We start from the raw sequence: 14,974 nt of genomic DNA, 5'->3' as shown, positions 1-14,974 counted from the left end.
TATCACCCATTTTGATTAGAGTTCTGTACAATCTATGAAGACAACATGAGTTCTCAATGACTGCCAAGGGACAAATTCTGGTCAGCAACTCTCTGCAAATGCATTTGCGATTATCCATCTTGTGCAAAATAGCACATACATTTTCTAGGATTAATATATCGACTGCAGACCATGCTTCATTACGATATCCTACCACCTCAAGCTCAGGATGTTGATCAACTGTTGAGTTTATTTATATTTAATGGTGTAAGGTTATATTCAAGGGGAAATAATTATCAAAAACTATGACCTACATTTTACTCTTTACCTGCTAATTTAAAACCGTTGATAACAGAAAATCACTTGACTTTTAAACAACATCTAGAATAGAGTGAAGCTAGATGTGTTAAATCATACTGGAAGCTAGCTTAATAAGGTGGTATCATCCGTTTGTGGATTAAAAAAAAACTTAAGAGCTAATTAAAATGATATTGTCTTACATTTAAAATGTATTGTGACAATGATCTGCTATGGAAAATATTCACTTCTCCGGGGTGATTGTGGGTTTAAGTATGGAGATTTTGTGAAGGATGCCAAGTGGTCTCAATTTGTTTCTCTCAGCAGCCCATCAGGATTAAATTAGAGAAATTACCCTTCCACATTTGTATTGTGCCCTGGTATTATGAAGAAATATTCAGAAATTTTCAGAGGATTTGAATGGGTGTTAACTGATTTACCATATGTATAATAATGATTTCCAAAAAGGAGGACATCTTCTGATTCTTAAAAAATCTGCCCTGACACCGGACAAACATCTAAAAATGAGAACATGTCTGGACTAATCCAGATAACTGGTCACCCAACCAGATCCGTCCATGAGTAAACCCTTTTGACATCACTGTTTTGGAAAACCTGGCAAAAAAAATCAATTTAAACTATTTTATTTCGAAAAAGAAAATTCTAACTGTTCTGCTAATTCTATCACCCCTTATAAAAATATCTCTCAGTCGATAATGCATATAGGGATAGCTCTAACTTGAATGCAGTCAAATTTTGCCCACATACCAGACGCTCATGTGACTGGCGAATCCACTTAGCTGGCAGAGTGAGGGCACAATTGCTTACCTCCATGTCCGTCCGCACATCTACGTGGAAAAGGAATAGTTGAATGGCCATTTGTGAATGTTGGCAGCCTTTCTATCGCGATGCCCACCACATTACCGTACCCTCTCAGGCTTTTCTTGCTCACATCCCTTCTCGATAGCAACAGCTGCGTTTTCGTTCGATCGATAACCGAATTTTGATGACATGTGTTACTTTACGTTAATTTGTGGCTATTTTCCCGGCATTTGACTACTTTGACTTTGGCGCTTCAGATGGTTCCAAATTTAAAATCGCAATATAGAGGGAGTCTGTTATCTCAACAAGTTCGCGAAGACGTGCGGGCGGTGCGGGTTATCCTTGTCCTTGAATAGCTAAAAAACGAGGAAACTTCATATTGCAGTTGTTCCGGGCATGCATTATCCGATAATTTTGAGACTGAAGTTTCAGATCAACTCCGGAAAATTCGTCAGCTGATATAGATGTATGCAGTTGTAAATTACGCCGCTTAAATTTCGCAGATTTAAGTAAATCTGCCCGGGATAAGTGAATGCTCACGACGAACGACTTGAGCAATTGATAACTTCGGAGACCTTGCCGGTAAGCTATTGGAGCTAGTATATGAGCTATCGAATTGCAAATGTTATTTATCTTGTCAATAGTGCTACTGGTACCTTCGGCCCTTAAAGTTGTGAAGTATATGGTTATTTAACCAGTGATTACAATTGTTCCATGGTGGTGAAGTAGCATGCTTGCAAATAACTTACTATTGCCGGCAGTCAGGATGCAAGCTCCTAGCAAAAGTTCCTATCTCTGTTAACAGCCTGTGCACTCAATTTACCCTCTTATAAGTTTGGAAATTAAGGATGGAAATAGATATTTGTTCTGTTGTCAGCAGTGCTTTTAAGCGACTAAATCAGTTTGTGCTAATGCATGTTATATTTTAGTTGGATGTTTCGTTTGCCCTAGAAAATTCGTATCATGAAATTTGTTTCCAATTTTACAGTTAAGTTGAGGTCTTCACGATGGCTGTGCATACAATAATGATGGATTTTACCATCAAGGCTAACACTCCGGGAGATTCTGGTGCGTTTCTTATAAGTAAGGTTTGTATTATTAGCTTTTACTTTGTGTCCTTTGATTACATTTGTATTTTTGGAAATTTCAGAGGAACGACAGAATCTTATAAATACCTTGGAGTCCGCTTTATCTTCCTATGTGAAGGATATTAAGATCCTGCAGACGACGGAAGTAGTGGATGGGTTCATTGTATTTTTTCTCGGGTACAAAGGAACGTTGGTTACCGCTAGAGCCTTTGAAAAAGGAGTTCTCACTGTAAACGTCGAGTTCTACAAACCAGCAGATGAAGACCCGCTGATGAACTTTGAGGTAAAGTCTATAATGGGAATTTTGCTGGTGCCTAATCATCCTATTAATTACTTTTGCGAGTGCTTTCAATAATGTCTCGTCATATCATTCTATTTTGATAGGGTGTGAGTATCATGATATTCTTGCTTCAAAAATCACGGACTAGTAATTTACCCTGAACTAACTCATAAGGCGTTTGCTTCATGTGTATAGTCATGATTCCATGCATAAATGAGAACATCGCTTGACAGTTACACAATTGCACTTGTTTTTAAACTGCATTTTCTTTCTTCTCGACCTTCAATCATCCCTTTAAATGGGGGTTAGCTGGGGGGGATATTAATCATTTCACATTCTGGTAAATATGGCATGTTGTAAATAAATTTTAGCATCCTAATCGAGCCGTAGGTACGTGGGAATTTGGCTTTTATTGTCTTTTATTCTTATATTGGCTACTCCTTGATGAATTTCGAATGCTTTCGGTGATATGTACACCATCCGAAGTGAGTTCAGAAGCATATCACCTTCGGTAGTGAGAATTGGCTTAAAGACACCATTAGTCTCTTTATCAGTGAATAAACTGCACTTCATGATTATTAGTACAATTTGTCCAGTGTTAACAGACTGTGCATTGGAATCCAACTTCCATCTTTACAGCATTATATCAGCATTTACCTGGCTATTTATAGCTTTATTATTTCCAATGAATCAACTTTCTAAAAACAGATGTGGGATTTTCTCAAAAATAGTCTATTTAACGTAATCATTTTTAAATAGTTTTTTAAATTACTACTGCAAATTTATTACTAGGATGGCTATTTTAACGATTCTATCCATAATATGTTTTTATACATTAGTTTTTTATGTGCTGGTTGAATCAATCAATGTTTTGCTACCTTTAGATTGAATAGACTTAATAATATTACTAACTTTGATATGGAAAATGTCTATGGTCTTCCATTAATGTTTTTAGTTATCTTTGGTGATGAGGCTAGAGGCTCCTTCACACTTCTTGATCCTATTTCTTTCTTTAGTTATTCTTGATTAGATTATATTCTACTCCTGTACGTTAAAAGCTGACATAAAATGATTATCTTAACATTCATTTGACTTTTCTCTCATTGACATCTTGTGCATGGGATACAGAGAATAATATAGTATGGTTCTTAGGGAGGAAGCATGGAAACATAGTTTAGGGAGAGTAAATCATACAGACCTATGGAATCAAAATTCTGGACGTGTGTCATGTCACAAGGCAATAGAATTTTGGGGTAGGAATTACAGTTATAAATCAGTTGGGGGATTACATCAGAGATAGGGGAATGACTAGCATACTCCTTTGTGTTCATCAAGTAATTTTTTTTTCTTTTCCTTTCTACTATTTTGCACTGTTCGGCTGCATCTAATATTTGGCCTTTTCCCGATTACAAATAATTTTACATTAAAATTTAATAGGAATTTTTCATCCATTAGGTGCACCTCACCTCTCCAAAACAAATCTGAGGTGACAAAAAAGTCTTGAATCACCCATGAGTGTTTACTCTGACAGAAGGGCCATTCCACGCCAAATGATCCAGTGAATAGTAGACTTGACACCCAAGGTTCTTGGATGTCAATAAAATTTTGCATGCTAAATATATGTATTTAGATAGGAAAAAGTCCAAAATTTCAGCTCATTCTGACCAATATTTCCAGAGATGTGGTAGTTTGAAGTTTTAGTCTATTCCAATTTCCAAGCGGTGTGTGCATGCCGAATGATCGTGCATGAATTCTCGTTTTTACATGGCAAATCAACAATTTTGAAGCTAGAGGCTTCTAAATTGATTCAATTGTTCCAAATTTAATGGAGAATCATAAGATACCAAAAAAATGTGAATCCTACCTTCTATCACAATAAAAATTAATATACATTATACTAATATACATTTTTTATGTACAAAATTTTATATTTTTTGGTAAAAATAAGAACAGACAAACACTTTGAACAAGGAAACTAACAATGTCTATAATAACACTAAAGTTGAAGTCAAGGGTTAAATTAGGAAAGAACATGAAATTAATTTGTATAGAATACCTACTTTATAAGATTTCAACAGCCATGAAAATGTTCATGTTACAAAAGTCATGTTTTCCAAATTAGTGATAGTCCAACAAAATCATTTATAAACAAATGACTTTGGACTCTAAAATTTATATTGAATTTTTATAAGCATTCCATGCCTTACTTATTTCCCTCCAAGATATGGAATCAATTTTGTAGGAGCGGCCACACTGTGAGCTTGTTTTAGGTGGATTTACAACACACAGAAGATGAGCTACTGGTACAGGGCACACATCTTCTTTCTGGGGCCAAAAGAATGTTTCAGAAGGTCCATGAGGGTGCATAAATTTAATATCATAATCCCCTTCAACTTCATTGAAGCAGTGGACCATACCTATCCACCAATTATTTTCATATACAGATGCTACAAAAGAGTGAATATTAGGCTCTATAGTAGGTGAAGTGTTCTTGAATATGTTTTCTTTTAGACATATTTCAGTGTCTGAGCTCAGTCTTTTTGCTGTAATAACTTCACCAGATGCTGGCTGAAAAAAGTGAAAACTCCTCGTTCCTTTAATTGTTTCACCAATTTCAAAACGCCTTTTTAAAATTTTCCTCTTCTTTTCAATTACATCTTCTTTCAAAAAGAAAAAACTTATTTTGGAGAACAGATTCTTACAAAATGAGAACATTTGTTCAGCATTAATGATTTGATCAGCTTCTCTAGCACTCTGTAGGTTTTTCTTTGTGACAGTCCTTTTAACTGTGACCCCAATTCCATCACAGACAGTTTTTCCATGACTTGTAGCATGGAATGACCAACTTGCTTCTATCTGAAAATCTTCTTGGTGATAACACAAATTTATCATTGTTTTGAAATTCTTATACTGTGCACTGCAACCATCAGTTAAATATTCAACTTTCTTTACATTTCGAAAATTAGACTTGATGTACTCGATAGTCTTTTCTTGAACTGAATAAACCAATGGTACATCGTGCCTCAAGTCATCAGAAATGAAACACATTGATGTTTCTTCTGAAGTTCCACTCTTGCCTCTTGTATATATCACAACAGGATGGATCGAGCAACTCAAGTGACTCCAATGATAAGACTGCACTTCATTTTGGAGCACAAAATTATAATTTTCAGCAAAATCCATGAGAACTAGAGCTTCATCATGTAATAAGTTTACCTTCCTTTCCTTCACGTAGGTGTTTTGTGCTTTTGTGATAAAAGAATGTGGTATGAGAGCTTCAATTTTTGCTACCATGAAGTCAATAAATTCTCTACGGGGAAGTAGCATTGTCTGCAGCTTCATTCGGCCATCACTTATCCACTGCGAAAATTTGATTTCTTCCTCATCATCGAAATCCTCTAAAATATCCTCCAGATAAAGTCTGAGTGGCTCGCATGTTTTAGGACATTCATCACAATATCGTAACATGCACTTCCTGGACTGCCTATTACATACCAATTTTTCCATCATTTTATGGATTGATTCTTTGTCATGCTGATTTATTGCATTAGCTAGAAGTTCAACATTTTGGTGATACAAGCATACACAAACACAATGTGTGCCTGGTGAACCAGCCAGGACACACCATTTCGGTCTCAGAGAACAAAATTTAGAAAATCCTATTTTTAGCTTTGGATGTTTTTCCTTGAATGCAATAAATATTTCATCTAAATTGCATAAAAGAAGTCTTTTCTGCATGTACATATTTTTATTTATACTTACACGGTCTTTGGCGCCAGGCAGCATGTATGAAAATTCATCATCTTCAAAAAACTGTAATACTTCAGCAATTGTCTCTTCAGACAGTTTTCTTCCTTGTTTGGGTTCTGGTATGGCCAAAATTCCCATTTTACAGCAAAGAGCCCTCGCTTTTCGTACCAAGTATTCTGAAACATCAAATTCCTCGGCTACTTTCCTTCGTGACCATGAATTAGGAGCAATTGTTAATAGTTGTATTTTTTCTCGTCTGGTTATGTCTGTCTTAAGCTTTTGCTTAATAGCAACCATCAAATAATCTAGATCTTCAGCTTTTTTCATTAACTTATCTTGTGGTTTTGCTTCTTCTTCACTTGTTGACTCATTGAGTGAATTATCATCCACTTGAAGTACAAATGACAATTTTTTCTTTACCTGTGTTTTTGCCTGTTTCAACTTTTTCTTGGCATACTTCTTTTTAGAATGAGTGGATAAAGACTGCAGTTTCAAAGGTTTCACATCTAAACCTGCAAGAGACTCATTTAGAGTATCTTTTTCCACTAGCCTTTCAGCAGTTTTGAACTCTTTACCGTTATCTTCATCACTACAAAGTGCAGTCTCTCCATCATTTACACCAGTGCTTGCATTGTTCAATAATTTTCTACAAGTGCTGCATAACAGCTTTCCCGGCACTAAAATGATGTTGAGATGTTCCCTAACATTTTTAGCCTTTTGTAAAGTAATCACTCTTAAATCTTTTTTCTTTGTCAATGGCACAGCATGTTTATCAAAGGGGTCACAACATGCTTTTTGGTTTTTTTCAAAATACCTCAAGAAATAACACAAGTGGTGTGAACATATAGTGTCCCTTTCACAATATTCACTATTTGTGCGACAAATCAATATTTCTACATCCTCTCTTGAAAGTTTTTCAAAAATTAAATATAAATTTTTGTCTCTTGTTAGAGAGAAATTTTCACAAGGTGAGTTTAACAGTTTACCTACGGTACAAAACAAATTTGGTATCACTTGACTAGGGCCAGCTATTTCTCCCATTCTATAAACCAACAAAACACACCACACAAAACTATGCACAATATATTACACTTGGATAAACATTAATTCACTTGAAATATACAAATTCTTAGAAGCATGTAGCACATAACACTGACGTTAACTGCAATACAACTGTACACACACTGAAAATAGGATGTATTGTTACTAATAGGTGATCTTAATCATTTTGGAACTTGTCTGTTTCATGTCTTGTCTGGAGTAAGTCCACTAAGCACTACCGGAGAGGTTAACTTATTCTTGTTGAGTCTTAAATGTAACACGTCTTCACTGGACTATGTTACTCCTATACTTGCTTTACTATCCACTAGGATATGTTTAATGTAAACATCTCACTCAGCAGTCAAACTAATCTTAGGGCTTTATTTTAAATACAAAACTTTGTAAATTTCATTACATATTAATTTACTCTACCAATTTCACATCATCATAGTTTTCTTCCCTTTTTGTATCATTGTGTGCCTTCCCCTTACATTGTTTTCTTCCCTTTTTGTATCATTGTGTGCCTCCCACTTTGTTACATTTTTTTCTTCCCTTTCTGTATCATTGTGTGCCTTCCATTTCGTAACTTTTGTGCCTCCCATTAGGCAACTTTGTATGACTTTGAAGCACCACCATACCCTCCTTCCTAGCTTCCCCACCTTGGCAACCCTTACTGACTCAATGTATATAAGGCCATACTCTCCCTGAATTTGAATCTAACATTGTAGCACAGCAACAAAACTGGTCCTTAGTAATATCACATGTGAAATTTACAAAGTTTTTTCTTTAAAATGAAGCAATTTCATGTGATCATGCCTTAAATCAGATTAGGATTGTTACCTGATGCTAATGGCTCATTCAACAGTGAAGTTTGAACAAAAGCTCATGCAATTATATTCATTTTTATTGTGAAAGTATTTTTAAATTATACTTGATTTTATTAATTAAATAAAACTAAACCCATAAAAATATATTTTTGTGGTTTAAAAGTTAATTTTATCGTTGACAGTTTTGTTGGTCTAATTTTTTCCGTCAACACATCTTTAATTCGAATAACTATGACATTTTTTTTAATTAATTCAAAATAAATAGTAAAATATTTTATTAACATTTAATACATTGGAAGGTCTTTGTGGCTAAATATTTTTCACTTTTAAACCACATGAATATAATTTTATTTAATTACTCAAGTTCTTAATGTTGAATTGCATTTCGGCTTTAAAACATTTTATTTTCAACTTTGTCGTGTAATAAAAATGTTATAACTCAAAACCCCACTCATATTTTTATATCATTTTAAAGATAATTTTATTCTTTTTCCAGTAATATTAATTGTTTAGGTGTATCTGGAGAGAGATTTTTGCTAAGATTTTTTTTCTGAATCGATGTACGGACTTTACACAAATCATATTTTTTGTGTTTGGGATTAATTTTTATTGTGATGGAAGGTAGGATTCACATTTTTTTGGTATCTTATGATTCTCCATTAAATTTGGAACAATTGAATCAATTTAGAAGCCTCTAGCTTCAAAATTGTTGATTTGCCATGTAAAAACGAGAATTCATGCACGATCATTCGGCATGCATACACCGCTTGGAAATCGGAATAGACTAAAACTTCAAACTACCACATCTCTGGAAATATTGGTCAGAATGAGCTGAATTTTTGGATTTATTCTTATGTATATAAGTATAATATTAGTACAAATTTTCATGGCAATGTGTGACAGGTGGGTGTCAACCCCTGGATGACTTGACATGGAATGGCCCAGAAGTTAGTTATGTGGCATACATTAGAAAATTTGAAGAGTCGCCTTACAGTATGAAGCTAAAAAGTACTCTTTTTTGTTTCAACTGGCCATCTCCTGGGTGACATAAGTAATTTTTGATTTGCCCTATGGTTTCGTTTACGTGGTTAGTGTAACTTTCAGTTTCATTTTATCTGGTGGAGTTTTTCCTGTTTTTTTTCTAAGTAACATTGTTTCATCAAAATTGAAGTCTGAAAAATCTGTCATAATAAAAATAAGCGTCAATAGTGTTCAGATTTAAAAATTATCCAATTATATTAACCCTCATATGGATTCTCTGCGCCTTAGCGGCGCTCGTGGTTTTAAAAGTGGTGTAAAAATTTTCCTTTCCAATGGATCATTCTGAAATTTTCAGTAGTCTATTTTTTCTGCCTTTTTCGTCTACGTATAAAATTTTGACAGCATAGTGTCGATAGTTTACATTTAATTGGCCTCTAATGGAAAAAGTTACGTCGTTGGATTTTCGGCGCCGCTGCGGCGCTCAGTATTTCCTCGTCGCTACGTCATTGACTGCACTCCTAATGTTAATGTCAAATCATTTATGTTTCGTATGAAATGCTATAATATATTTATTATCATATTATTTATATTTTTAAACATTATTAACAAAATGAAATTGTTAAACAAAAGGAAAATTTTACCATACCTATTTTGCTTTCTCTTACAGCTAAAAATCAAAATATTTGCCTCAATATGATGTTCATTGACAAAACTTCATCTTTTTACAAAATTATTCATAAAAACCTATGGCTAGTCAAAGTTGTTTTCTCATGGGCCGCCGACTTAGTTTTGCTTGGACCGAGAATTTCCTCATCGTTACGTCAGGGTCTGCACTTTCAACACTAATGTCAAAGCAATAATGTTTCATATGAAATGCTATAATCTATTTTAATCCTATTATTTAATTTTTAACTTATAAACCAAGTGAAATTGTTTAACAAAAGGAAAATATTACAATACCAATTGTGCTTTCTCTTTTAGCTAAGAATCATTACGTTTGCTTCGTTATAATGTTCATTGACAAAACTTCATCTTTTTGCGAGAATTATTCATAGAAACTCATGCCTATTCAAAGTTGTTTTTCCATGGCTTCCGACTTAGTTTTGCTTGGGCACCTTCTCCGCTCCGCGTCCACGTTACTGCCGTGGTGATAGTCAGCTTTGGGTAAATACTAGAGTGACTCTGTTTAGAATTACTCCAAGCAGCAATTCTAAGAAAAATTTAACACAATGCATTATCCGAATTCGTAGAATAATGCTTCCTCACCGTTGTGTGAATATTTTTCGCTGAATGAGTAACTGTAACTTACCAAGAGGTTCAGAAGTTTCACCGACTACCCTTGAAGAACACATCGCACAGTTATTGTTATAAGTCTTGTACTTTTCATTCGAAAAAAATCCCTTTGCGGCTACGATAGTATATACAAAATTGCTGGCGTTTATATAGCTACTGATGACGTGACAGTTTACCATTGAGGTGAAATCAAGATAACTACCCAACTAATTTCGTGATAGAAAACAATTTCTCTTTCCTGACGATGAGTTTAGACTTTACATGGTAAAAATCGTTTCATTATGAATAGATGAAAAGACAATTTACCATGAGGTGAAAATTTGTAAACATATATCTCGTTTCTATGTGTACTGAAATGTACAGATGTTTTATGCATTGGGGGTGTTACTAACGTAAAGGGATGAGTGAGAAGGAGAAAGGAGAAGGAATGCCAGGAGGTTGTTTTGAGGTGAAGGGGCGGTAGTGTGTAGACTGCCAAGGATCGGGGAATACCCAGATCGTTAGGACAGGTAGGAGTAGAAAATCCTTATCGCAAAAAAGGTTGGGAGTGCAAGGAGGCAATTAGATACAAAAGCCTACTTTTTCTTCATCCTTCTAACGCTGCATGAAGGACAGGGAACAAAAGCCTTGTCAAAACGCCCCGCGGTGGCCCTCCCTTCATTCCAAGAAGGTCCAGCTCGGTGGGTCATTAGGGTGGTGAGAAGTTCAATCACGTTTTGTGGGAGGGGGTAAGAAGGTGGTGAATGACGAATAAGGGAGCTTAGTGGGAAAGTATGGAGAGTCTCAATGTTTGGGTCAGTGAAACGCTAAGAAAGGAAACGGAAAGAAAATGTAAGGGAAGTCCTTCCAAAGTGAGGGTATTTTTGTCACCCCAGAGCATTCTTTCAACAGTTTCTCACGCAGCTGCACCTTCTCCCCTACCACCAATAACACATACTTCTAAGAATTTTTTTTTTTTTTGGACTTCCCACCAATCCAGGAGTAAAACCTAATCTTATGCACTCCCACGCAAAACATTTACCCGTCCATATCTAAGGAAACCTTTCGCTTGGGGTACAAGTCCCCAGTGGGGGAATGGGGCTCCGTGGTAGGAAAAGAGTACCGACTCTTCTAGCTCCATCTCCAAAGAAGCGTTGAGTTCTTTGACACGCCGCTTATCATCCCATATTATTTATATTTCAAAAGCCATAAGACTTGATTTTTTTAATTTCAGGACATAAGCTCCCAGAATATTCGTAAGATTTGTCTTGATCGCCAGAATCTTGTAAAAATCACGAAAGTTACATTCGTCTCTTCACACTTAACCTACATCTGTTCCATTATTAACGTTTAATAACTTATCCTTCTATATACACTGCAAAGATATAACATATGGGTGAACGCATTGAAGCAAAATTATGTCATATGGGCATAAACGAATTTTATTTGGTCATCATTTTTAGCATTTAGATACATAAAATTATAAACAATATAGACATTAAAAAGCGGAGTTTGCCGAGCTCTGCATATCAGAAAAATATTTTAAACAACAATTACTCACGAAATTAAAACTTTCACTCAAAAATAACATACAAAGGGAACTGAAATAAAGAGCATTACGGCAAGAAATGGAAAAGAATGCAGCGTTCAATTTTTTTTGTTATTACTTCAACAATAAGGGTTTAAATCTAGCAAAACACGGTAAGAAATAAAGATATTAGATGTATTTACCATTATCAATCAAAAAACTTGTAAATTCAAGCTAACTTTGAAAGATAATAGCAAAAAATGACGCGGCGCCGCTGCGGCGCCGAGAATCCAACGACGTAACTAATTTTGTAAATCCATATGAGGGTTAATTTCTCGTTGCAATGCAGTGCTTAAAATTATGATTGTTGAAGTGATTGTGGAAGCTTTTGATTGTTGAAACATTTTGGAAAATAAGAATTGTTGGAAAATAAGAATTTAATCTTATCAGATAAAGCTCTCTGAAATGTGGTTGATTAGTTGGTAGACAGCTTTTGTGATTCATCTTTATATATATTAAAATATCTAGTGATTCTACTAATGAGAATTATTCTCTCTCTTGATGCATCAGCCTGTCTTCCTCTTACAAAAGCCACTGATCACAGAATGAAATAGAAAATGTTAATAGCAACCCTGTGTCGATGAAGTCCATCGTAACACTATATAATTTAACAAACACAAATGACTTTATTCATTTTTCTTGGGTTTGCCTCTGGATAGGAAAATTGAAGGCAGCTGGTGTTTTGGGCTCCCTCTAGTCGCCCATTAGTAAGGCTCCAAATCATACATTTCTAATAAATTGCTACGTCTCCCTTTCTTCATGGAGCAATAATGTTATACAGTGCAACCTCGATAAAACGACACCCCACGGTGCACCAATAAACACTCGCTATAGCGAATTGTCGCTTTACCGGAGGTGGTGCAAATAATAGCCAATATACCTCATATTACTCCTTTATTTTTATTTAATCGCTTAGACGTGTTTGGTGTTTTTTGGCCATGGTGTGTTCCATCAAATACTTCCTATTCACGCAACTCACGGACGTGCGGGTATGCTGCCGTCTGCTTTCTGCTGCCCGAGGAACAAAAGAAGATCAAGCATTCGCAAATGCTAATGCCACAATATTTTCACCAAAATTAACTACTTATTTATCGAACGACAGTTTACCACATAAATTTGAGACTGAGCACTCCATTAACTTCATTTCTAAAAGATCGCTAGCAATTACAGAGATTAAGGAGTCTTGACGTAAGTTTTTCCGGCGGTGAAACCCTCGCTATGGCGAGAGCCAACACCAAAAGGGCCTCGTAAAAACGAATTTTTTAACACTCTTATTATAGGGTCAATTGACGGTGCATCGGCTATCTCTTGTAAAAGCGGGGGTCTCGCTATAGCCCGTACTCGCTTTAACGAGGTTCCACTGTAATTACCTCAGAAATACATATTTAATACCAGTTTTCAAATTTGGAAAAGATGAAGTCATGTACGGTCTCTGAGTGTATTAAATTTGTGTTACAAACTCTTATGTGAAGGAAAGAGACTTTAAGAAACAGGGCAGTATGGTATGTTAGGGGCATACAAGACATCTCATTGTGTGAGGTCAAAATTGTGTTTCTAGGGCGAGAATGTTTTTTCCACTTTTTATCAAAGATAATTCGAACTTCCACAAAATCAAGCCTGGAATGATTGTATACTTTTGCTCTAGATTTCATTCAAGATACATTTCTCCATCAAATTTTCAACATTTTGAAGGGTTTGCTTTTTACCACCTAAATTTCCATGGCTAAGTTTCAGTGGACTATTTCCACCAATTTTTAAAAACAATGAAACCTTCGTTTTCTCATCTATGTAAACTTTTTAGCAGAAACCTTGTACATACTCATTAAATAATCCAATCCAATTAGTATGCCAACTATCCAATCCAATTTTTTCAATCCATTTAGTATGCACTCATTCCCCCGTTCCCTCTCTTCCTTGCACCCTTGCTAATGCTCTACTGGTGCCATTAAGTGTGAACTGAAATAATGTGAACTATTGACAGTAACGAAATGTGAAGCGCAGGGCAGTGTTCGGACATCTGGTGGTTGATTTCAGAATCAATTTCACCTTGCGTCTCGGTTTTTTTGCGTTTGTAATTTAGACTGGCTAGTATTTTGACTTTTCTGGCACCGATTGGACGCTCTCTCTCTGCACATAATAAACACAAAATTACAAATCCAGTTCAAGATTTCTAAGTTTTCCGTTGCCGCCATTTTCACGTCCACTTCCTACGAGAGCACGTGAACGAGGGAGCATCCGCGTTCCCTTGTTCACTTACCCTCCGTTCCCTTGCGCCCTCGCCAATTGGATCCACCCTTGCTGTCGTCACATCCGTAAGTTGACGATTGAAAAGTGCACGAAGGGTGAATAATTGCGAATTGGAAGATAGCCTTAGGCCCTCTAACAGGCTGCAAAATGTGTACTAATTCAACTTAACATGTTGCGTACCGGGGTATTTAAATTCCTAGGAACGCCGATTCTGGGTGGAGGTGTTGAGATTGGAAATATGCCTTTGGTTTAAACATGGTTAAAAGGCTAATGTTTAGAATATAACTTTACCCAATCAAACTTTATGATGCATCAATTAATTATGAATAACGAGCAACAACTGAAAACGAACTAACGACGTATTGCACGCTTAAAAATTGTTTAGGTTGACGTGCCTAAATGATGAGAATCTTCGTCATCCATCCGGAATGTTCGGGAAAAAAATGACGAGAATTCTCGCCATCCGTACGCAACGTGTTAATGGATCACAAGTACATACTTATATTTTCATTGCGATATTTTATCGCTGTCACTATACATAATTATGTCTTTTTCTGACGGAAGCTGCCATTCACCAAAACAGAATGTGAAAATAGCAGCCTCATAATAAGTCCATAGTAACATAATAAAAGGTAAAAATGGAAAACACAACCATGTTAGTGCCATGGAGAAATGTGCTCCTTTGTTCTATGAGTCGTGCTGTGTGGATAGAGTAACACCCCCATAATATGATGGATTAATCTAGCAAACAACGTACATTTTGGATTTTCCATTTGTTTCCTGTCCAAATGGCCAGTAGAAT

General features: G+C 35.7%; 1 protein-coding gene across 2 annotated transcripts in view; it reads left to right on the top strand.

Annotated features, from left to right (window-relative positions):
• The first annotated feature begins 1,202 nt into the window (after nucleotides 1-1,202).
• Nucleotides 1,203-14,974, top strand: part of LOC124161221 (spermine synthase) — a 35,356-nt gene continuing 21,584 nt past the window's right edge. The window contains exons 1-3 of one of the 2 annotated variants that reach the window (XM_046537487.1): nucleotides 1,203-1,680; nucleotides 2,087-2,166; nucleotides 2,249-2,469. In XM_046537487.1, the coding sequence (XP_046393443.1) occupies nucleotides 2,106-2,166; nucleotides 2,249-2,469 (282 nt within the window). In that variant the 5' untranslated portion in view covers nucleotides 1,203-1,680; nucleotides 2,087-2,105. The remainder of the gene's footprint in view (nucleotides 1,681-2,086; nucleotides 2,167-2,248; nucleotides 2,470-14,974) is intronic. The other variant, XM_046537486.1, reaches the window with a different exon arrangement.

The sequence above is a fragment of the Ischnura elegans genome, chromosome 6 (genome assembly GCF_921293095.1).
Source record: "Ischnura elegans chromosome 6, ioIscEleg1.1, whole genome shotgun sequence".
NCBI lineage: Eukaryota > Metazoa > Arthropoda > Insecta > Odonata > Coenagrionidae > Ischnura > Ischnura elegans.
Note: the sequence above shows the minus strand (reverse complement) of the source record. Positions and strands in the feature narration are given on the sequence as shown.